This window comes from Hemibagrus wyckioides, linkage group LG05 (assembly GCF_019097595.1).
Source record: "Hemibagrus wyckioides isolate EC202008001 linkage group LG05, SWU_Hwy_1.0, whole genome shotgun sequence".
In the NCBI taxonomy this organism is placed as follows: domain Eukaryota; kingdom Metazoa; phylum Chordata; class Actinopteri; order Siluriformes; family Bagridae; genus Hemibagrus; species Hemibagrus wyckioides.
This window is the reverse complement of record NC_080714.1, coordinates 3,599,979-3,624,258: the sequence shown is the minus strand read 5'-3', so window position 1 is coordinate 3,624,258 and position 24,280 is coordinate 3,599,979. Positions and strand designations below refer to the sequence as shown.

Sequence of the window (24,280 nt, the reverse complement as noted above, 5' to 3'; positions counted from 1 at the left end):
CACACACACCCCCTGGTGACACACTCCCTTCCTCCAGAGTGCTGCAGATCAGACAGATTAGTTCTGCTGATTTGGAACACAGCCAGGGCTGAGTGTGTCCTGGACTTTATCCGCTCTCAGCCTACGCCTGTCTCACTATACACTCCCTGTGTGTGTGTGTGTGTGTGTGTGTGTGTGTGTGACAGAGCGTACAGTCCTATTAATTAACTAGTTCAAAGCTAAAACATCCTCCGCATCACTTCCTGCCTTCCGGTGCATTCTGAAACTTTCAGAATGTGTTCACCTGTTGAACACATGACTCTCCTCACACTGCCCTTTCTCACACTGGTCTTTATTCCTGCTTGAAGTTCCTCTTTGTGTGTTTTGTCAGGTTTCTCCTGCCGGACGATTTCACCGTGTATTCCTACGCCAAGGATGGATCACTGATCACAGAGAGACCAAACATGAAGGTACTGAACCCCCAGAGCTTAAAAGGCTTAATGACCAGACTGCTGAGAAAGAGCTCAGAGCTCATTAAAACCTGAACTGGACTTTCTCTGTGTGCGGACCTCGGTGTTGGGACCTCGGTGTTGGGACCTCGGTGTTGGGACCTCGGTGTTGGGACCTCGGTGTTGGGTTCTCATTGCTGGGATCTTGTTGCTGGGACCTTAGTGTTGGGTTCTCATTGTTGCGATCTCAGTGATCAGATCTCAGTGTTGGGATCTCAGTGTTTGGTTCTCAGTGTTGGGATCTCATTGATCAGAGCTCAAGGTGTGTGGATCTCAGTAATCAGATCTCAGCATTGGGATCTCGTTGTTGGGATCTCAGTTGTCTCTTGGTGTCTCTCAGCTGGTTCTCAATGTGCAGGTCTGTGAGTGTGGATCTCAGCGTGCGGTTCTCAGTGTTCAGGTCTGTGAGTGTGGATCTCAGCGTGCGGTTCTCAGTGTTCAGGTCTGTGAGTGTGGATCTCAGCGTGCGGTTCTCAGTGTTCAGGTCTGTGAGTGTGGATCTCAGCGTGCGGTTCTCAGTGTTCAGGTCTGTGAGTGTGGATCTCAGCGTGCGGTTCTCAGTGTTCAGGTCTGTGAGTGTGGATCTCAGCGTGCGGTTCTCAGTGTTCAGGTCTGTGAGTGTGGATCTCAGCGTGCGGTTCTCAGTGTTCAGGTCTGTGAGTGTGGATCTCAGTGTGTGGTTCTATTGTGCAGGTCTGTGAGTGTGGATCTCAGTGTGCGGTTCTAGTGTGCAGGTCTGTGAGTGTGGATCTCAGTGTGCGGTTCTAGTGTGCAGGTCTGTGAGTGTGGATCTCAGTGTTCAGGTTTGTGTGTGTGGATCTCAGTGTGCGGTTCTCAGTGTTCAGGTTTGTGTGTGTGGATCTCAGTGTGCGGTTCTCAGTGTTCAGGTTTGTGTGTGTGGATCTCAGTGTGCGGTTCTCAGTGTTCAGGTTTGTGTGTGTGGATCTCAGTGTGCGGTTCTCAGTGTTCAGGTCTGTGAGTGTGGATCTCAGTGTGCGGTTCTATTGTGCAGGTCTGTGAGTGTGGATCTCAGTCTGCGGTGTTCAGGTCTGTGAGTGTGGATCCCAGTGTGCAGTTCTAGTGTGCAAGTCTGTGAGTGTGGATCTCAGTGTGCGGTTCTAGTGTGCAGGTCTGTGAGTGTGGATCTCAGTCTGCGGTGTTCAGGTCTGTGAGTGTGGATCTCAGTGTGCGGTTCTAGTGTGCAGGTCTGTGAGTGTGGATCTCAGTGTGCGGTTCTAGTGTGCAGGTCTGTGAGTGTGGATCTCAGTGTGCGGTTCTAGTGTGCAGGTCTGTGAGTGTGGATCTCAGTGTGCGGTTCTAGTGTGCAGGTTTTGTGTGTGTGGATCTCTGTGTGCGGTTCTAGTGTGCAGGTCTGTGAGTGTGGATCTCAGTGTGCGGTTCTAGTGTGCAGGTCTGTGAGTGTGGATCTCAGTGTGCGGTTCTAGTGTGCAGGTCTGTGAGTGTGGATCTCAGTGTTCAGGTCTGTGTGTGGATCTCAGTGTGCGGTTCTCAGTGTTCAGGTCTGTGTGTGGATCTCAGTGTGCGGTTCTCAGTGTTCAGGTCTGTGAGTGTGGATCTCAGTGTGCGGTTCTAGTGTGCAGGTCTGTGAGTGTGGATCTCAGTGTGCGGTGTTCAGGTCTGTGAGTGTGGATCTCAGTGTGTGGTTCTATTGTGCAGGTCTGTGAGTGTGGATCTCAGTGTGCGGTTCTAGTGTGCAGGTCTGTGAGTGTGGATCTCAGTGTGCGGTTCTAGTGTGCAGGTCTGTGAGTGTGGATCTCAGTGTTCAGGTTTGTGTGTGTGGATCTCAGTGTGCGGTTCTCAGTGTTCAGGTTTGTGTGTGTGGATCTCAGTGTGCGGTTCTCAGTGTTCAGGTTTGTGTGTGTGGATCTCAGTGTGCGGTTCTCAGTGTTCAGGTTTGTGTGTGGATCTCAGTGTGCGGTTCTCAGTGTTCAGGTTTGTGTGTGGATCTCAGTGTGCGGTTCTCAGTGTTCAGGTTTGTGTGTGTGGATCTCAGTGTGCGGTTCTCAGTGTTCAGGTTTGTGTGTGTGGATCTCAGTGTGCGGTTCTCAGTGTTCAGGTTTGTGTGTGTGGATCTCTGTGTGCGGTTCTCAGTACATTGTGTTTGTGTAGTAAACAGGACAGTGCTGTTTGGTAGTCAGGTGTGTTTAGTCTCTGATTACAGGCTGCTGATGGATCACTTCTCTTCACTTCTATCCAGAAGAGTTTATTTTTATCAGACCAAAAAAGTGCTCGCGTGTGTGCGCGCGTGTGTGCGCGTGTGTGCGCGTGTGTGCGCGTGTGTGCGCGTGTGTGCGCGTGTGTGCGCGTGCGTGCGCGTGCGTGCGCGCGTGCGTGCGTGTGCGTGCGTGCGTGTGTGCGCGTGTGTGTGCGTGTGTGTGTGTGTGTGTGTGTGTGTGTGTGCGCGTGTGTGCGCGTGTGTGCGCGTGTGTGCGCGTGTGTGCGCGTGTGTGCGCGTGTGCGCGCGTGTGCGCGTGCGTGCGTGTGCGTGTGTGTGTGTGTGTGTGCGTGCGCGTGTGTGTGCGCGTGTGCGTGTGTGTGTGTGCGTGCGTGCGTGCGTGCGTGCGTGTGTGTGTTCAATAAAACAAACTACTCTGTGTCATTAAATATTTAACTCCTACAACGAAAGAAATGAAACAATTCGTCCTCATCTGCTGTTTGTGTTAATTATTTACACCCGCTCAGTTCTGGATTCTGATTGGTCAGAAGGTGCTGACAGGTTTATACTAACGCCCTCCTTTTGTCGTGTTGTCGTTTCCATAGTAACAGCCTACACAAGGACATAACTACATTGTAATTGGTAGCTGTAAATGGATAAAAGCGCACAACGTGTGCGTGGTTAATAAACGAAAGTTGGGGTCTGAGAGCGATCACACGCTAAATTATTGTGTGTTATTCCAGATCATGTTAGCGCTCGTGCGTCAGAGTGCAAAACTATCGGCACCCTGATCTCTCTCTCTCTCTCTCTCTCTCTCTTCCCCGGGATTCCTCACTCTGAGCCAAACAGATCTTTACTGGAGATTACGCACAACTGCAGGAATTTGTGTTTCTGCTACAGCCGAGGTGGAAGGCAGGGGGATAAAAGGGGATGTAGCATGTAATCTGGAAGTGTGTGTGTGTGTGTGAGAGAGACAGAGAGAGAGAGAGAGAGAGAGTAGTATTAGTAGTAATGGCTGATGGTCAGGGTAATGCTGGATCTTTTCCCTGCAGAGCTGAAATCAGGAAGTTCATGACTTCATCAGAATTTCTGTCCAATATGAGTCAGACATTTCTGGCTCTTAGCAGTGCTCATGAAGGTCTGGCTCCCACAGGAATCCAGTCACAAGCACTGATCCGGATCCGCTAGACCAGTAGTGGAATCTTTTATTTTTATTTTTTTAAGCGAATGCATCCAGCTGAGCTCCACAAGCGGATCAGTGTTCTGCAGTCTGACTGAGATTGTGTTCTGGCTCCGGGGCTGGACCTAGAAGGTGATTCAATTTAAACGAAAGTGGAAATAAACAGTTTCAGTCATGTGAAACTGGTTTAGAGGGAAGTGTTTACGTGAAGTTCTGACTCTGATCTGATTTGATCTGATCCAGGAGATGTGAGAAACGATAAACAGGAAGTGGGAGACTTTTGAACCGACTTCGTCTTAAACTTTCCACTAGTGATTACGTTACTTACCCCTGTTTCATCATTCATGCTACATGTGATGTACTGGATCTAATGATTCATCTGAAGGAGAACACACACACACACACAGATTCAGGTTGTGTCCTGGGGTGCACAAACTTTTATACTCTCTTACTGGGGGTGCACAGACTTTTACACTCAGCCATGTGCTGTTATGTTTGAAGTCCTTTAATATTTGCTTTCAGCATAAAAGTACATTTTGTGTGTGTGTGTGTGTGTGTGAGAGTGTGTGAATGTGAGTCTGTGTAATTGTTTGTATGTTTGTGTGTATTTGTGTGTGTGGTTGTTTGTGTGTGTGTGTATTTGTATATGAGTGTGTGGGTGTCATTGTGTGTTTGTGCATGTGGCTGTGTGTATTTAGTGTGCGCATTTGTGTGTGTATTTGTGTATGTTTGCGTGTGTGTATGTGAGTGACTGTGTGAGTGTGTGTGTATGTGACTGTCTATGTATGTGCGTGTATGTTTGTTTGTGCATGTTTGTGTGTGTATTTGAGTATGTGTTTGTTAGTGAGAGTATGTGTGTGAGAGAGAGTGTGTGTGTGTGTGTGTGTGTGTGAGAGAGAGAGAGCGAGAGCGCACTTTCAGCTCTGATGTCGGACTTTTTTCCATTGCTGTATTCCTAGAATGTGATTCAGCTCTTTTGGATTCACACACACACACACACACACACACACACACACACCTACTCACCCAAACAGAGCCAGTGATGATTGTGCAGTGTAAGCTGTGGTGCTCCAAAGTTTTCTTTCTTTCTTTCTTTTAATTAATTCATTTGTTAATGAATTTTTCGACACTACACTGTCTAGACAAGTGAAATGTGCATGGAGGAAAAGTTAAAGATCTCCAGATGCAGATCGTTTCTCCAGCCATCACAGGAAGAGATGTCTTACACACACTCCTACGGGAACCATAAAGGAAGTGTGCGTGTGTGTGTGTGTGTGTGTGTGTATGTGTATACTGCCTCCATAAACTCTTCCAGCATGATGAACTGAAGCATTTCCTCCGATGATTTCTGTTTAAATGATGAGAATGTTTAATGAAAAAAGGGGGGAGGGGTTGTGGGAAGATGGTGACATTATCTTGAAGAGTGGGCGGGGCTTGTCATTCCCACGCTGTCAAAATGTGATCTGAATTCAAACATGTACGTTTCATCTGAAGTGCTTTATTCTTCTTATACTACAGCATGTTAATAACACTACCAAGCCCCGCCCTTAAACATGGAGCTCCGCCCCTATACACTAAGCCCTGCCCCTAAACAGGAGCTCCGACCCATACACTAAGCCCTGCCCCTAAACATAGAGCTTCACCAAATACACTAAACCCTGCCCTTGAACACAGAGCTCTGCCCCATATACCAAGCCCTGCCCCTAAACACAGAGCTCCACCCCTATATACTAAGCCCTGCCCCTGAACACAGAGCTCTGCCCCATACACCAAGCCCTGCCCCTGAACACTAAGCCCTGCTCTTAAACACAGAGCTACACCCCTATACACAGACACATGCAACCAAAATGTACCTCCTTCCAAACTTCTAAATGTTTTTCTTCCTTTCTCTCTCTGTTTCTCTCTCTCTCTCTCTCTCTCTCTCTCTCGCTCAGGATCACTGTCATTACCATGGTTATGTGGAGGATGTAGAAGGCTCCTCCGCCGCTCTGAGTCTCTGCTCTGGATTACGGTAGGAGAGATTTGTGATATTTTTCATTAGCATAAATGGGTGTGTGTTTTCTATTAAATGTCCTGCACTGTGTGCGTGTGTGTGTGTGTGTGTGTGTGTCAGAGGCGTGATCCACATGCAGGACACCAGTTTAGGCATCGAGCCTCTGGAGGGTTCGTCAGATAACGAGCACCTCGTCTACCGCCTGGAGGACGTCAAGACGGAACCTTTTACCTGTGGCACGCCCCACTCCCATCACCATGACGACCCAGTACTGCCTGTCCACGCCCACAACGTCACACCTGTCAATCATCTGATCAGAGTCAGTGATGAGAAAGTGTAGGAGTTTATACACAGTTTATACTTACGATGAAAGTGTGACTGTGTGTGTGTGTGTGTGTACAGAAAAAGAGGGCGGTGCTACACCAGACACATTACGTAGAGCTGCTGCTGGTGGTCGATAATGAGAGAGTAAGTCCTGACTTCTCTGTGAGCGAATATCCAGTATTTCTTCATTCTTAAATGTGGAACAGAAACCATAAAACCGATCTTGACCCTTGACCTCTGACCTTCTGTTCCTCAGTTTAATTACACTAACCGTAATCAGACGGCGGTGCGAGAGGAGATGGTGCAGCTCGCTAACTACGTGGACAGTGTAAGCTCCGGAGTTTCAACACAGAGGATTTATTCACACCTGTGTTCCTCATTCTGTATAATACACATCTGTGTGTTTATATACGTTTACCTGTCATTTCTTTATATCTGTTCCATCTCTCTCTCTTTCTCTCACTCTGTCTCCCTCTCCTGCTTCCTCTATTGTTCCCTCTCTTCCTCTCTCTCACTCGGTCCCCCCTTCTCTCTCCCTCTCTCCCTCTCTCTCTCTGTCTCTCTCTTTCTTTCTCCCTCTCCCACTTCCTCTATCACTCCCTCTCTTCCTCTCTCTCACTCTCCCTCCTCTCCTTTTCTCTCTTTCTCTCTCTTTCTCCCCCCTTCCTCCCTCTTTTCTCCCTGTTCTCTCTCTCTCTATTTCTCCCTCTTTTTCGCTCTCTCTCTCCCCTCTTCCTTCTGCTTTTCTCCCTATTCTCTCTCTCTCTCTCTCCCTATTTCATTCCACTGTTCTCTTTCATTCTCTCTCTCCCTCTCCCACTTTCTCTATCACTCTCTCTCTTCCGCTCTCTTAACCTCTTCCCCCTCCTTTTCTCTCTTTTTCTCTCCCCTTCTTCTCTGTCTCTGTCTCTCTCTCTCTTTCAGATGTACATAGCTCTGAATATCCGGGTGGTGTTGGTGGGGTTGGAGATCTGGTCGATGGTGAACTTTATCAGTACGGACGGGGGTGCAGGTGAGGTGCTCGGACGCTTCACCCAGTGGAGGGAGAAGGAGCTCGTGCCCCGCCGTCGCCATGACAGCGCTCAGCTCATCCTGTTAGTAGCTTCACGCCGCATCAGCTTTATTGACCTTCCTGAGTAGGACAACAACATCAAGCAGCGATATTAATAATGTAACAATCCTAATGTCCTCTTCTCTCTCGCTCGCTCTCTCTCTCTGCAGGAAGAAAGGATTCGGGAGTACAGCAGGCATGGCGTTTGTGGGCACGGCCTGCTCCAGGAGTCACGGGGGCGGGATCAACGCGGTACTCCATCTCAGCCTGGATTCTCATTGGCCAAATTATTCAGCACCTTCCCAGTGAATACTCTAACTAATAGTCTGTGTGTGTCTGTGTGTGTGTTTTTAGTTCACCAATAAAAATGTAGCATCATTTGCTTCCATTGTGGCTCATGAGCTCGGACACAATCTTGGGATGAACCACGATGATGACGGGAGAGTCTGCAGATGTGATGTGGCCAACTGCATCATGAACTCCGGGGCATCGTGAGTGTGTGTGTGTGTGTCTCTTCTTCTCTTCTCTTCACGTCTCTTCTCTTCTCACTTTTATGCATCATGCATTCTGGGGGGGCAACGTGTGTGTGTGTAAAGGTATGGTCTCTTCTCTTGTCTCCTCTCCTATCTTCTCCTCTCTTCTCCTCTCCTCTCCTCTCCTCTCGATTTGAGTATGTGTGTGAAGGTATGGTCTTCTCTCTTCACTTCTCTGCTCTCATTCTTTCTTCTGTTCTTCGTTCTCTCGCTCCCTCAGTGGCTCACGGAACTTCAGCAGCTGCAGTGCGGACGACTTTGAGAAGCTGATCCTGAACGCCGGAGGAACCTGCCTGCTGAACGTCCCGCGGCCGGACGAGGCCTACAGCGCCCCCTACTGCGGCAACAAGCTGGTGGACGTGGGAGAGGAGTGTGACTGCGGCTCAGTGGAGGTCAGAGCGCTCGCATCAGGTTTCAGCTCAGGGGTTCACTCTCTAATGCACAGGGTGCAGTGGTCAGGGCAAGAGGAGTGATGATGATGATGATGAGTCCGAAGGGTTTATGTACACAGTAGTGGAGCTGTCAAAGACAAGCATGCTATTTTTTCTGGAAATAAAGTGTGTGTGTTGCAGGAGTGTGAGAAGGACCCCTGCTGTGAGGCTAAGACTTGTAAACTCCGAGCTGGTGCTGAGTGTGCATACGGAGTGTGCTGCAAGCACTGCAGGGTAACCACACACACACACACACACACACACACACACACACACACACACACGATTTTTGTCAGTTTAAAGATCTCTCTTTCTCTCTCCCTTTTACTCTACCTCTCTTCCTCTCTCTGTCTATCTCCCTTCATCTCTCTCTCTCCCTCCCTCCCTCTCTCTCTCTCTCTCTCTCTCTCTCTCTCTCTCAGTTCCTCCCGGGTGGTTTCGTGTGTAGGAGCAGTACAGATGAATGCGACCTGCCGGAGTACTGTAACGGTTCGTCCTCTCTGTGCCAGCCTGACGTGTTTAAGCAGAACGGACACCCGTGCCTGAAGGGCGTGGCTTACTGCTACAATGGCATGTGCCAGCACTACGACACCCAGTGCCAGGCCCTGTTCGGTCCCAGTGAGTACAACACACTGCACTCGGAGGTTCCTACTGCACACATACAACATACAGAATCACACACCACGCTGCTCAGCCCCGGAGCCCATGACAGAGAACAGAGGTGAGTTCCAGAGTCCTAGGAATCATGGTGTGTGTGTGTGTGTGTGTGTGTGTGTGTGTGTTACGCAGAGGCAAAAGCTGCTCCCGAGGCTTGCTTTAAAGACGTGAACTCCAAAGGCGATCGCTTCGGGAACTGTGGCTACCAGGGCCATAGCATGAAGAAGTGTGAGAGCAGGTACAACAGATCTCTCCCTCTCTCTCTCCCTCTCTCTCTCCCTCTCTCTCTGTCTCTCTATATGCTCTCTTTCACTCTCTCTCTCTTTCTTACTGTCTCTGACTCTGTCTTGCTCTCTGTCTTTCTTTTTCTCTCTCTGTCTCTTTCTCTCTCTCTTTTTCTCTCACTGTCTCTCTCTCTCTCTTTTTATCTATCTTCTCTCTCTCTCTCTCTCTCTCTCTGTTCCTCTGTCTTTTCCATGGACTTTTTATATCGTTGTCTCTATCTCCCTCTTTTTCTCTCTCTTTCTTGCTGTCTCTGTCTTGCCCCCCCCCCCCCGACTCTATCTCTGTCTCTGTCTGTCTCTGTTCCTCTGTCTTTCCCATTGACCTTTTATCTCATTGTTTCAATCTCTCTCTTTCTCTTTCTGTCTCTGTCTCTCTCTCTCTCTCTCTCTCTCAGGAATGCCATGTGTGGGAAGCTGCAGTGTGAGCAAGTCCAGAAAACCATAGTGTTCGGTATCAAACCCTCCATCATCGAGACCCCAATCGGAGACACCACCTGCTGGGGAGTGGATTTCCGCCTGGGCTCCGACGTTCCTGACCCGGGCATGGTTAATGAAGGCACCAAGTGTGGCGAGAACAAGGTCACACACACACACACACGCTCACCCATGCTTAATGTCTACCTCTGTAAGAAAAGACACATTCAGAATTACACACACACACTTCAGTGTTTGTTTTAATTCATGTTATGAATCTATGAATATCAATTACAATGATAATGAAAACTTTATTTTAATTTTATATATTTTTTTTATTTATTGCAAATAAATTCATGGTTATTTAGATATTTTAATCAACATATATTTTTTTTAAATACTACAATATTTGTTTTTTGGTTTATTTGTAGATTCTAATTCATTTACCAGTTTTTGACCTATAAAAATATACAATATTAATTAATAATAATTAATAATGTATAATAATGAATATTAATTTATAATAATTCATATCATTAATATACATTTCTTTTAAACAATATCGTCTCGATTTTTAAAAAAAAAAAACTTTACATTTATTTCCCATTTATTTGCTGCCCTTTTTTAACATTGTGACTTAATATTTAAACAAAAATAAAATAAATAAATAAATAAAAATGCTTAAAGGGTCAAAATATTGTCTTAAATAAAAGAAAAAAACATTTAGGATTTTTTTTTGTGTGTGTGTAAATTTGTTGATTCCAGGTTTGTTTAAACTACGAGTGCAGGAGCGCCGACGAGCTGAAATACGACTGTGACCTACAGAAGAAATGCCACGGTCATGGGGTGAGTGTCCTTTACTGGACATCACCTATAATGCTTTGCTGCTGTCCTGTTTTTCTTGAAATCTGTTGCTGATGGGATGTGTGTGTGTGTGTGTGTGTGTGTGTGTGTGTGTTTCGATCACTGTAGGTGTGTAACAGCAACAGGAACTGCCACTGTGAATACAACTGGGCTCCACCATTCTGCGACTCCCCGGGTTACGGGGGCAGTATAGACAGCGGCCCCACCTGGAATGGTACGATCCACACACGGCACTCACGTGACAACTTCTTGACAAACGTACATCCTCTTACGGCTATGTACATTTTTTTATTAATCTGCGACTGGAGGTGCGTCCCAAATCGCACACACGTGCACTACTCTACACCAGTTTGGGGTATAAAATGGAGTGTGGAATGTTGGACACTTCATGCACTGGACACTCACAGCTTTGCTGATATTTTGGATCAAAAGGGGCGGACAGTGATGTCGGATGAGATAAAATTATACTCCAACAACTTTTCTGATGTTCTTTTCTGATGTTCTCTCTATCTTTCTGCTGTCTTTCTCTCTCTCTTTCTCTCTTTCTCTGTCTCTCTCTCTTTGTCTCTTAATCTCTCTCTCTCTCTCTGTCTCTTTATCTATCTGCTCTCTCTCTGTCGTTTTGCCTTCGTCTTGGAAACGGCTTCTACTTCCTGTTAGTGAACATCAGCTAGTGTTCCATTTGAGACGATACAATTCTTCAGCATTCACAGATAGACGCTAGGGTGCGTAGTGTAGTGTAGTGTGTCATTTGGGATGCAGCTTCACTTCATATGTATGTATATTTCTCTCTCTCTTTCACTCACACACACGCACACAAAGAAAAAGACAGGTCTACAAGAAACGGTCTGCTGGTTTTCTTTCTCCTGGTTGTTCCTCTCCTGGTTTTGGGTTTCTTCGCCTTCATCAGGAGAAACGAGCTGCGGCGACGCTTCTGCAGGAAAAAGCGCTCTCAGGGTTACGAGTGAGTGCACCGCTTCATCCTGTCTGTCTGTCTGTCTGTCTGTCTGTCCATCTATCTATCTGTCTGTCTGTCTGTCTGTTTGTCTATCTATCTATATATTTATCTATCTGTCTGTCTTTTCATTTATTTTTGTATTTATGTGCATCACAAAATGCATTGCCATTGGTTCATGATGTGTATGATGTATATAATGTGTGTCAATTATAAAGTAATACATTTGCACGTGTGTGTGTGTGTGTGTGCTGTCCTGTCCTGTCCTGTCCTTCAGAGCGGACACCAGGCCGCAGACCACTAACAGCCGGGCTCCTGCGAATCAGCGTGGGAACCCCAGCAGCATAGTGAAAGACGGAGTAAGTCCCCAACAGACAGACACACACACACACCACCTCAATCACTTAAACATACAACATCAATCATCCACCATAAAAATCTAACTTTATAGAAAACTTTAACTACTAGAAATAGTGTGACTTTAATTCCTCATCTGTTTAACTTTAACATGCTTTAATAGATTGTCTTGTTTGGTGTCTGCTGATATTAATAATAAATACTACTAATATTAATAATAATCATCATGATCAGAATAATCAGTGTTTAACTAGCAGCAGTCTGTTACTGAGTCTGTTACAGCTCCATAATGACAAGCTCCCTCCCTCTCTCTCTCTCTCTCCCTCTCTCTCTCTCTCTCTCTCTCCCTCCCTCTCTCTCCCTCCCTCTCTCTCTCTCCCTCTCTCTCTCTCTCTTTCTCTCCCTCCCTCTCTCTCCCTCTCTCTCTCTCCCTCCCTCCCTCTCCCTCCCTCTCTCTCCCTCTCTCTCTCTCCCTCCCTCCCTCTCCCTCTCTCTCTCTCTCTCTCTCTCTCTCTCCCTCCCTCTCTCCCCCCCCCCTTCTCTTGTGTATCGTATAAAGCATCAGGCTCAGTTATTACCAGCTGAAGAGGTAAATATATTTGCAGTGTATATTTTCCATAAGGAATAAAACACACCCCTCAGTGCCAGCTCCATTCTTTTCCTCTAGCTGCACTCTGTTTTATTCCTCTTATACCACAGCCGTTCACCTGCTTAATCTGATTGCAGTGCATTAACTATAATGCCTCAGACTTTTTCAGTTTATAGTTTTGTTTAATGTTGAACAGCCACGAAAGTAGTTTGTTCCTGCTTTCAGTCATGTCACAGCAGCTAGAATCAGATGTTCCTTCACCACACTAGTTTTTTCGCGCTTAAGGTTAAAGAACGTCTGATTTTAGCTGGCTCTAGCTGATTTTAGCTGGTTCTAGCTGGCTCTAGCTGATTTTAGCTGGTTCTAGCTGATTCTAAATGGTTCTAGAAACCACAAAGAAGCACAGCCTCATCTGCCCTGATGAAGTTACAGCTTGAAGTGCTGACATGTTGAATAAACATCTCCGTATGATGAAGAGCACTTCAGTCTGTTTGTGTGTGAGTGAATGAGCTGTTACCATAGAAACGCTAACGTATCAGTACCAGGACGTTAATATAAAGCTGTGACCCTGTCAGAGCTGCTGTTATAGAAAACACTCACTCATCACTCTGCTGACCAATCAGAGTTGAGTATTGAACAGAGCTGTGGTATAAGCACTGATTGTTCAGTCAGGCTTCTAGGCTTCTGATTGGTTCCCTGGGAAGAGACTGTCACTGCTTATTCCTCCTCCGGCTCTCCTCCTCTTCTCCTGCTCTCCTCTCATATCCTCTCCTCCTGCTCTCCTCTCATATCCTCTCCTCCTGCTCTCCTCTTCTCCTGCTCTCCTCTCATATCCTCTCCTCCTGCTCTCCTCTCATATCCTCCTCCTCTTTTCCTGCTCTCCTCTCCTCTCCTCCTGCTCTCCTCTCCTATCCTTTCATCTCCTTTCCTCTGCTTTCTTTTTATCTCATCACCTCTCCTATCCTCTTTTCTCCTCTCCGCTTCTCCTGCTCTTCTCCTCCTCTCCACTTGTCCTTTTTTCCTCTCCTCCTGCTTTCCTCTCAGGTCCTCCTCTTTTGCTCCCCTCCTCCTTCTTTCATTCTTTCCTCTCATCTTGTCTCGTCTCCTCCTCCTTTCCTGTCCTCTCCTCTCCTCCTGCCCTCCTCTTCCCTTTTCTCCTCCCTCATCCTCTCTCTTCTCCTCTCCTCCTCCTCTCTTCTGTACTCATCTTCTCCTCAGCCACAAAACCTCTCATCTCCATCCTGTCACCTGTCTAGAGGTTTTTTGGTGCTGCTATAAAGCCTTATTAAATGCTTGTAATCCAGCATGGCCTCTCCTCCAGAACCTCATATTTACGGCAGAAATTGCCGCTATATTTTCTCTTTTTATTTAATTTTATTTTATTATTTTAAGCCTCACACTTTACCCCTAATGTAATTACCCACATCTTAAACCACGTCCAGTCATTTAGTGACTTCACATAGCTCTCCAGATGTGTCCAGATGTCAGCTAGACATGAACAACATGCAGCAACACACTGGAAGATGGAGGAAATGCAAACATCTTTCATTTTCTAACTTTATGAATATATAAATATTTGTGCATGAAGAAACGCCTCATAACTTTGCCAAGGCAAAACAAACAAACAAACAAAACCACTGGATGAAAATTCTGGACTGAAAAACTATCATGATTTCTACAAACATTATGAAATAACTTACAGAAGAGTAGTGTCATGTTTAAAATAATATATATAAAAACGTTATTTAGAAAAGAATTTTTTTTTTTATATATATATATCACTAAGAATATCACTAAAAGAACCAGAATATCACTAAAAGAACCAGAAAATTGTTTAGCATTACAATTTTAAAGATTAAATTTTAAAATTAATCTTAAAATTAAAAGAACATTTAAATTGAAAGAAATTAAATTAAAAGAACAAATTTGAAAGATTAAGTACAACAATCTTAGTTATTAAAAATTATTTAATTATTCAATTTTTAAAAAATTAATAAAGGGTTATCAGGATCAGGGTTATCAGTTATCATTTTTCACATCAGGATCTGGATATTATATCGTCATGACGATGATGGCCCGCCCTGCATATTCTTTCAAAAGTCTCCAAACATCTCGCTGAAATCATATGAACTTAATATTGACGAATCCTCTGCGCTTAATAATTGCTCAATAATATTATACAGTGTATATATGCTGTAATACATCATTAACAAATCGTTAATACACCATGAATACATCGTTAATACACCATGAATACATCGTTAATACACCATGAATATACTGTTAATACACCATGAATATACTGTTAATACACCATGAATACATCGTTAATACACCATGAATACATCGTTAATACACCATGAATACATCATTAATACACCATGAATACATCGTTAATACACCATGAATATACTGTTAATACACCATGAATACATCGTTAATACACCATGAATACATCATTAATACACCATGAATACATCATTAATACACCATGAATATACTGTTAATACACCATGAATACATCGTTAATACACCATGAATACATCGTTAATACACCATGAATACATCGTTAATACACCATGAATACATCATTAATACACCATGAATATACTGTTAATACACCATGAATACACCGTTAATACACCATGAATACATCGTTAATACACCATGAATACATCATTAATACACCATGAATATACTGTTAATACACCATGAATACACCGTTAATACACCATGAATACATCATTAATACACCATGAATACATCGTTAATACACCATGAATATACTGTTAATACACCATGAATACATCGTTAATACACCATGAATACATCGTTAATACACCATGAATACATCGTTAATACACCATGAATACATCGTTAATACACCATGAATACATCATTAATACACCATGAATACATCATTAATACACCATGAATACATCGTTAATACACCATGAATACACCGTTAATACACCATGAATACATCGTTAATACACCATGAATACATCATTAATACACCATGAATACATCGTTAATACACCATGAATACATCGTTAATACACCATGAATACATCATTAATACACCATGAATACATCATTAATACACCATGAATACATCATTAATACACCATGAATACATCATGAATATACTGTTAATACACCATGAATACATCATTAATACATCATTAATACACCATGAATACATCATTAATACACCGTTAATACATCATGAATACACCGTTAATACACCATGAATACATCATTAATACATCATTAATACACCGTTAATACACCATGAATACATCATTAATACACCGTTAATACACCATGAATACATCATTAATACACCGTTAATACACCATGAATACATCATTAATACACCGTTAATACACCATGAATACATCATTAATACACCGTTAATACACCATGAATACATCATTAATACACCGTTAATACACCATGAATACATCATTAATACACCGTTAATACACCATGAATACATCATTAATACACCGTTAATACATCATGAATATACTGTTAATACACCATGAATACACCGTTAATACACCATGAATACATCATTAATACATCATTAATACACCGTTAATACACCATGAATACATCATTAATACACCGTTAATACACCATGAATACATCGTTAATACATCATGAATACACCGTTAATACACCATGAATACACCGTTAATACATCATGAATACATCGTTAATACACCGTTAATACACCATGAATATACTGTTAATACACCATGAATACACCGTGAATACATCGTTAATACACCATGAATACATCATTAATACACCGTTAATACACCATGAATACACCGTTAATACATCATTAATACACCGTTAATACACCGTTAATACACCGCTAATACATCATGAATACATCGTTAATACACCGTTAATACACCATGAATACACCGTTAATACACCATGAATACATCAATACACCGTTAATACACCATGAATATACTGTTAATACACCATGAATACACCGTTAATACACCATGAATACATCATTAATACACCGTTAATACACCATGAATACATCGTTAATACACCATGAATACACCGTTAATACACCATGAATACACCGTTAATACATCGTTAATACATCATGAATACATCGTTAATACACCATGAATACACCGTTAATACACCATGAATACACCGTTAATACATCGTTAATACACCGTTAATACATCATGAATATATTAATACATCATGAATACATCGTTAATACACCGTTAATACATCATGAATACATCGTTAATACACCATGAATACACCGTTAATACACCATGAATACATCGTTAATACACCATGAATACATCGTTAATACACCATGAATACACCGTTAATACACCATGAATATACTGTTAATACACCGTTAATACACCATGAATACACCGTTAATACATCATGAATACACCGTTAATACACCATGAATACACCGTTAATACACCATGAATATACTGTTAATACACCGTTAATACACCATGAATACACCGTTAATACACCATGAATATACTGTTAATACACCGTTAATACACCATGAATACATCGTTAATACACCATGAATACATCGTTAATACACCATGAATACATCATTAATACACCGTTAATACATCATGAATACACCGTTAATACACCATGAATACACCGTTAATACACCATGAATATACTGTTAATACACCGTTAATACACCATGAATACACCGTTAATACACCATGAATATACTGTTAATACACCATGAATACGTCGTTAATACACCATTAATATACAATAAATACACCATGAATACACCATTAATACAGTGTTAATACACAATTAATACGCTGTTAATACATCAATACACCTTTAAGAAATCATTAATGCACAATTAATACATCGTTAATACATTAATGCATTATGTAGCACAGATGTGCTCCAGATGTAGGCGTGAGTGCTTCCTGTCATTCTGCTCAGATCTTGCTCATATATCCTCCTCCTGCTGACCGCCTGCTTCACTGACTGATTTTCATTTTGTTTTTAATGATCGTCGGACATCCGCTGTGTTCGGTGTGTGTGTGTGTGTGTTTTGTGTCACGTTTGTGTCATCTCTGTGCAGGTGGTTCACACGAGTAAGACGTCGTCATCAGCGCCAGCGTACGCCTCCAGACCGCCACGCCCTGCGTTCACACGGTAACCCAACACATCCTCACTTTATCCCACATCCAGCTCCACTGCAGCATTCAGACTAATGTGGAGTAGTAAAGTGTGGGAGTCTGACTCTCTATCTCTCTTTTTAACTCTGTCTGTGCGTGTATTTCTTTCTTTCTTTCTTTCTTTCTTTCTTTCTTTCTCTCTAATTCTGTCTCTCTTTTTCCATCTTTGTCTATTCTCTCTGTCTCGCTCTCCTGTTTCTCTCTCTCTCTCTCTCTGTCTGTGTCTCTCTCTGTCTCTCTCTCTCTTTCTTTGTTTCTTTCTTTGTCTCTTTCTTTCTCTCTCCCTCTCTCTCTGTCTGTATGTCTCTCTAATTCTCTCTATCGCTCTCTTCCTCTCCATCACCCACTCTTTCTCTCTCTCTCTCTCTCTCTCTCTCTCTCTCTCTCTCTAATTCTCACTTTCTCCCTCTCCCACAGACCCCCTCCTCCTGCCAGTCAGCTCCTGCCTCAGAGACCCGCCCCTCCTCCTCCTGTATAACACACACCTCACACACCTGTCCTGGATGTGTGTGTGAGTGTGTGTGTGATTGTATAAAAGCCAGACGGCATGACCGCCCCGCCCCCTTGACCATAACTCCGCCTTCTTGGCTTTTGACCGTTTGCCACCTGTCAATCAAACAGCTGCTCAACAATCTCAACACTTCCTGAACAGTGCAGCGAGCCTGATGTTAAAAATAGTGCGCTGTGACACAAATCAGCTCCTCCTGCTAGATCACCCTACGAAAAAGGGGCGGGACCCGAGAGCCTCGGCCAATCGGACTCTGCCCGACGTCTCCGAATCGAGGTTGCTACGGCGGCAAGTTGACTCCCTAATTTGTATTATGATGTTTGTTACTGTTATGGAATGTAAAGGACCAGAACCACTGCAGATGATTGCACATGGGTATATTTACGGCACAAAGCAGTATATTAACATCAAAATTCTTGATTAATTAGGCGTTTATTTTATTTTTTTGGTATCAAATGTGGGATGCAAACCGCAACAAGCATGAAATTTAACAAGGATAAATCAGAATTCTTGTAAAATGCATATAAAGTATATAATAATAATAATAATAATAATAAGTTCCATTCTGCATCATCAGGCTTTTACATTGGACGCATAAATGCTGTTTGTTTTTGTTTTTTTAAATTACTAATAATAATAATTTATAATCAAAAAATAATTTACGACCATTTAAAAAAATGGGAAATGCGTTTAAATGGGAGTTAAAAAATCAACAGTTATGATGTGGAAAAAAATTAAAAATATTGGTTCGTATTCATTTCTTGGGAAATAGAAACAAATTATGATGTCCTGAATATAAAATTTCAATACATATATTTAAAAAAAAAAAAAAGAAAAAATAATAAATATGCAAAAATACCATTGATGCAAACATGACAAGCCATTTAAATTTTTTATTTTTAATTTTTATTTTAATTTTTTTTTTCTTGTTCTGGTTTTTTCTTTTCAAAATAAAAGGTCAAAGTTCTAATAATCCCGCAATATAAACAAAACTTGATGCACTGTCAGACTTTCTTTTTCCTGAAGTGTTCGTGTGATTATTTCCTTTTATTTTCTATTATTTTCTTTGTCATTTTCTATGATCAGAAACAATCGTATCGTGGTGTTAAACGTTTTGTCTGGATTTTATTCGAGAAGTAAATGCCTTATTTTTTTCGGTCATCTTTAAAGGGCTATGCGAGACACAGAGAACCCTGTTCAGATCCAGTGATGCAATATTCATTCGATATTCAATATTCAGATACACGGCGTTCACGGGTGTGTGTGTGTGTGTGTGTGTGTGTGTGAGAGAGAGAGAGAGAGAGGCAAAGTGCCATACAGTCTGTAATATCACTGAGCGTATCTGAAGCCTAATGGACAGAATTCCGTCCTGAGCGGTCGAGCGACTCGAGTTTCCTTCCTTTCTTCACCTTTTTGTCTCGTACCCTTCTGATCGCACTGTGTTTCGATTCTTCCAGCTCCTTTCAGCGCTGTTTGAGGTACAAAGCTGCACTACGATCCCGAAAACACACACAAAGGAAGTAGACCTGTATTGTATTTACTGTAGACGGATGGGAACTCGTATTGTGAGATGATGTTATTTGCAGTGTTTCAGCAGAATTCCAGAACGCGGCTCTGTGACCTGTGTGATGAAGATTTGCCGGTTATGGTATTGACTGTTGCATATGGAAATAAATATTACTGTCATGTTTCTATACAAAACATCCTGTCATTTTTGTTATTTCACTAACCTGACTAGATAGATGGATAGATAGACAGACAGACAGACAGACAAGACCGATCAGTAGACAGACAGACAGACAGACAGACAGACAGACAGACAGACAGACAGACAGACAGATAGATAGATAGATAGATAGGAGAGATGGACGGATAGATAGATAGATAGATAGATAGTAATTTCCCCAGTGTATCATGTTGTTCTGGTTAATAACAGTATTTTTCTCTCATAATCACCGGATATATTTTTTCCTTCCTCCTAATATAAAGTGCTTTAAGACTCTAACTCTTTATTTTACTCGGACATTAACAGGCCTGAAGAGGGCAAATTATCGCGGGAAAAGTGAGAGCGTGACGTCAGGCTGCACGTGGCGTCACCGGGCTCGAGATTTCAACTTCCGGTTCTCGGGACTCGCTATTTTTTTTTCTCCTAGCAGGAGCGACGCAAAGGGCATCAGGACGCCGGACGGAGGATTTCTAATCAGGTTCTAGTTCAAAACTTCGGGTGTGTGAATCATTCACCCTTAACCGGAAACTCTGTCACAAGTAAGTAAAGCTTCGGGTGGGGTTTATATGATTTAAAATAATAATAATCATACAATACAGGGCGAGCAGATTACACAACGAACAACGTGTTCTTCGCTGGAGAGTTTGATAGCTTATTTGAGTAAAAGTAAATCAGACAATGCATAGTTAATACGCTTTCTTCTTCAAAAATTGTTTTATAAAATAGTTTCCGTTTGCAGCGGTTCCTGAAGAATCCACCAGATTTAGCTATACGGCTCCATTTACACCGGCTCGGTTTCAATAAGCTCCCTATGTCACGTAGCGTGCACTACATATACCGTTATTTCATGCTGAGTGAAGTGCACTTGTGTAGGGTGCGTAGTGCTTATTGGGACGCAGCCAAAGTATCATATCACAGCGCTAGTTAGCAAAAAACGCCACATGTGCCGCCGGTGTCGTTTGTTTGTTATAAATCTGTCGAACAAATCCGTCTTTACAACATTCCGACATGGTGCGTTAGTTAAGATTTTAGGAAGCTCAGTAAACAACAGGAACACACAGACTCGGTAAAGGCTGGGGAGTTGCCTTAGCTTAGCTCAGTTAACTAGCATTTTCCGCTAGATCCCCCCCCCCCCATGTTCAGTGAAAGGACAAAGTGATTGACAGGAGGTGCAGCCAATCGGAGTACTAGACATGCTGCGTCATGGGCGGAATTTATCATAAGGTAACCAATGAGCGCGTTCGGGGAGCCTTATATGGGCGTATAGCGTTGGCCTGTTGGAGTGGAGCGAATGCAAGGTCAAAACATGAAGGCGTTGAGCGGTCACATAATTATCTGTTAGACAGATTTACAGTGCATGATTTATTACTTTTATGGCATTTACTGATTTAGGAGGTAAAAGAAATAAGCCTCATACGACCTTTCGAGTGTTTTAGCGTCCAGTTTAGCTCCTCTAAGTAAAGTTTCCGTGGCTACAAACATGGTTTCTGACGTCACTCTTACAAGTCAGTTGTAATGGAGTTTAGGAATAATCTTTAAAAAGTCACTTTTTATTCATGTTCCACATTACAAACCAAACACTAATCCAGACCATATGAAGAAAACAAAAATACGATAAAATGCACTAAACGAGAAACTTCCAGAAGAATAAGAGGAGATAACCTTACACACAAGATACTATAGACCTCAGAGTCTTGTGTGTTTTGTAAATATCAGTCTTTAAAATGTCTTTGACTGACCTGAAAGGTCAGACTCAGTCAGACTTGGCTCGGTTTAGAACAACTGGGTTGAAGGATCTTAAGGCGCTATATGTGGAATAAGGGCGAAGGTCATCAGATCTGATGCTGATACGAGATGACGAGAGATCGGAGAGGTCATCAGATCTGATGATACGAGATGACGAGAGATCAGAGAGGTCATCAGATCTGATGCTGATACGAGATGACGAGAGATCGGAGAGGTCATCAGATCTGATGCTGATACGAGATGACGAGAGATCGGAGAGGTCATCAGATCTGATGCTGATACGAGAGATCAGAGAGATTTTCAGATCTGGTCCGCTTTTGCATCAGACGTCGTTCCTCTCTGATAACGGGGTGACGAGTCTTACACGTGTGGAAATAAAGCTACCATCAAGGGGACACCTTTCTGTTGTGTGATTCAGCTTTAAAAGTAACTGAAGTCTCAATTGGGACCATAAGAACCATGCATGTACCGTTTAAAATCTGTTAAAACTTCACCTGAGAGAGAGAGAGAATTAATATCAGACTTGTATTAGGGTGAAAAACTAGGATTGGTGTCTCCCTAGAGATCAGAGTGAGATTAAAACACTGTGTGTAGGTGGTGGTATGAAGCCCAGTGTCATTTTGGAGTTGCCCATTTATTCCTCAGTTTTCTTACTTTTTTGTCTATTTTAAGTTTTTCTCTCTCTCTCTCTCTCTGATTCACTCTGTCTCTCATCTTTCTCTCGTTCTTTCTCTCTCTCTCCTCTTTCTCTTTTTCTCTCTTTCTCATTCTTTCTGTCTTGCTTTTTCTCTCCCCCTCTCTCCTCTTTCTCTCAGTCTCTCTCTCAGTCTCGCTGTTACTCTTTCTCTCTCTCTCTTCTTGCCCCCCCCCCTTTTCTCTTAACCTCTCTAACCTTTTACAGCACCTCTTCCTTGTTCCCGTGACTGTGTGTGTTAGCTGGTGTGGCTCAGAAACACTGACTAATATCATGAGTCCAGTCTTGTAGTTTAATCTGGTGGGAACTTTTAGCTGTTCAGCAGAAGTGGAGCTGTAAAGAGGAAGCACACATGAAACTCTTTATACATATAAAGACACTGATATAGTGGTAATGTTGAACTTTGCTTCATGATGTCAAACAGTTAACCCGGGTAATGTATGCTGACCAGGCGTTAAGTGTGTGTGTGTGTACATAGTGCAGTCTCTAGGATACAGTGTGTGTGTGTGTGTTCTGTATGCTTAAAGGATAAATTATAAATACGCACTTTTGTACAATTTCATATTTTATTGGCCCTGCAGCTATAAGACGTATCCGACTACCAGCGAGTCATCTTTCTGTCCTCCCACAGCATTATAAAAATGCTCATGTCTGATTGGTCGATAGTAGAATCGTGAATAGTTTGCCTCACATTCGTATAGGTGGTGTCAGATTTCTGTTACATCCCTTAGCGCTTTGCTTGTAACGCTTATTGTGTTGTCTATAAGGAGGTGTTTGTAAGCTTTAAGGAAGGAGTCTCCAGTGTCAGGTGTCTTCAAGATGGACGATCTTCTATATTGAGGTCTCTTCTTAAAAATTAGTAACTATAAATGGATCAAATCTATGGTGTTAGGAATAAAACACTTCAGGACATGCCGTTACAGGAAAACAGTCAACGTTTGGGACGGGAACTTGGACAGCTGCCCTCCACCTGTCCACCTCATAGCACTCTCTGACCTTCTGACCGATTCTGTAGGAAGCCATTTTGCCCTTCTTGCATGTCTACAAGTTGTTCTTGCGTTAGCCGGGGTTCATTAAAGGAGCCGTTTGTGTGGGAAGCTTCAATCAAGTCATGATTCAGTTTCTCCTTAATTCCTCCCCCTCTCCCCCACAGAGCTGTTTGACTAATCATGACCCTGTGTGCTGGGTTATTTCTGGTCCTGAAAACAATTAAAGGAGCCTGAAGCTTGGAAAAAAGAATTGATGAAGCTCTTTTATAGTCTATAGCTTTAAAATTCTGTCATTTTTTATAGCATTAAAACACTCCTTATTGTTACAGACTGCACCTTTAATCTCTCATGAGCAGAAATTTGCTCCATATTTCTTCCTACTTGTTGAATTTTTTTATTTGATTTTCCAGGCTGGGAAAGAAGTTCTGACGGGTCTCCCCGCTGCCCTGTGGAACCGGAAAGAAACCAGGAATCTGTCTGCGGGACGTCAGAGAAGAGGCTGGTCTTCCGTCCGGGACTCGGGAGGTGACGTGTCGTCGTTCTCTGTGCTGGAAGCAGGAACACCCGGGATCACGTGTTGTGTTTGAGCGTGAGAGCTCTCTCTCTTATCGGACTGCGATGCACCGCTTAAGGACTTGTGCGGTGCGGCTTCGGCCGCTCACGGCCTCTCAGAGCGCTAAGACCCTGACACAGCAGAGGCCCGCGGCCACACTCAGGACGTTTCAGCCAATCAGGCGCTACACTGCACCGGTGGCCGCCGAGCCGTTTCTGAACGGCACGAGCTCGAACTATGTGGAGGAGATGTACTACGCCTGGCTGGAGAACCCCAAGAGCGTGCACAAGGTAAGAGGAAGAGGACGAGCTCCTGACGAAGTCCATCACTGTCCTCAAATTATTAGCAGTTCAGTCAGGAATGATTTCACGATATCTTGCATCTTTTTCTGACTTATTATTATTATTTATTTTACATAAACCCTCTCTGGAAGCAGCACCTGTGTGATTATGCAAAGCACACTATTACTATCTCTCATTTTTTATTATTATTTTTATTATTATTATTCTGTACAAATTTTGTCCCATAACTCATCCAGCA

General features: G+C 43.0%; 2 protein-coding genes across 6 annotated transcripts in view; both read left to right on the top strand.

Annotated features, from left to right (window-relative positions):
• adam9 (ADAM metallopeptidase domain 9) overlaps nt 1-19,015 on the top strand; it is a 25,329-nt gene extending 6,314 nt beyond the window's left edge. The window contains exons 4-23 of one of the 2 annotated variants that reach the window (XM_058388984.1): nt 371-449; nt 5,779-5,855; nt 5,958-6,156; nt 6,240-6,305; nt 6,418-6,489; nt 7,086-7,255; nt 7,383-7,464; nt 7,567-7,703; nt 7,966-8,137; nt 8,318-8,410; nt 8,599-8,794; nt 8,966-9,071; nt 9,513-9,696; nt 10,297-10,377; nt 10,504-10,609; nt 11,218-11,359; nt 11,628-11,709; nt 12,267-12,296; nt 17,428-17,501; nt 17,942-19,015. In XM_058388984.1, coding sequence (XP_058244967.1) covers nt 371-449; nt 5,779-5,855; nt 5,958-6,156; nt 6,240-6,305; nt 6,418-6,489; nt 7,086-7,255; nt 7,383-7,464; nt 7,567-7,703; nt 7,966-8,137; nt 8,318-8,410; nt 8,599-8,794; nt 8,966-9,071; nt 9,513-9,696; nt 10,297-10,377; nt 10,504-10,609; nt 11,218-11,359; nt 11,628-11,709; nt 12,267-12,296; nt 17,428-17,501; nt 17,942-18,002 — 2,209 coding nt within the window. In that variant the 3' untranslated portion in view covers nt 18,003-19,015. The remainder of the gene's footprint in view (nt 1-370; nt 450-5,778; nt 5,856-5,957; nt 6,157-6,239; nt 6,306-6,417; nt 6,490-7,085; nt 7,256-7,382; nt 7,465-7,566; nt 7,704-7,965; nt 8,138-8,317; nt 8,411-8,598; nt 8,795-8,965; nt 9,072-9,512; nt 9,697-10,296; nt 10,378-10,503; nt 10,610-11,217; nt 11,360-11,627; nt 11,710-12,266; nt 12,297-17,427; nt 17,502-17,941) is intronic. The other variant, XM_058388985.1, reaches the window with a different exon arrangement.
• Nucleotides 19,016-20,139: 1,124 nt separating this feature from the next.
• Nucleotides 20,140-24,280, top strand: part of ogdha (oxoglutarate dehydrogenase a) — a 30,106-nt gene continuing 25,965 nt past the window's right edge. For all 4 annotated transcript variants that reach the window (XM_058388981.1, XM_058388980.1, XM_058388983.1 and 1 more), the window contains exons 1-2: nt 20,140-20,297; nt 23,598-24,030. In XM_058388981.1, the coding sequence (XP_058244964.1) occupies nt 23,806-24,030 (225 nt within the window). In that variant the 5' untranslated portion in view covers nt 20,140-20,297; nt 23,598-23,805. The remainder of the gene's footprint in view (nt 20,298-23,597; nt 24,031-24,280) is intronic.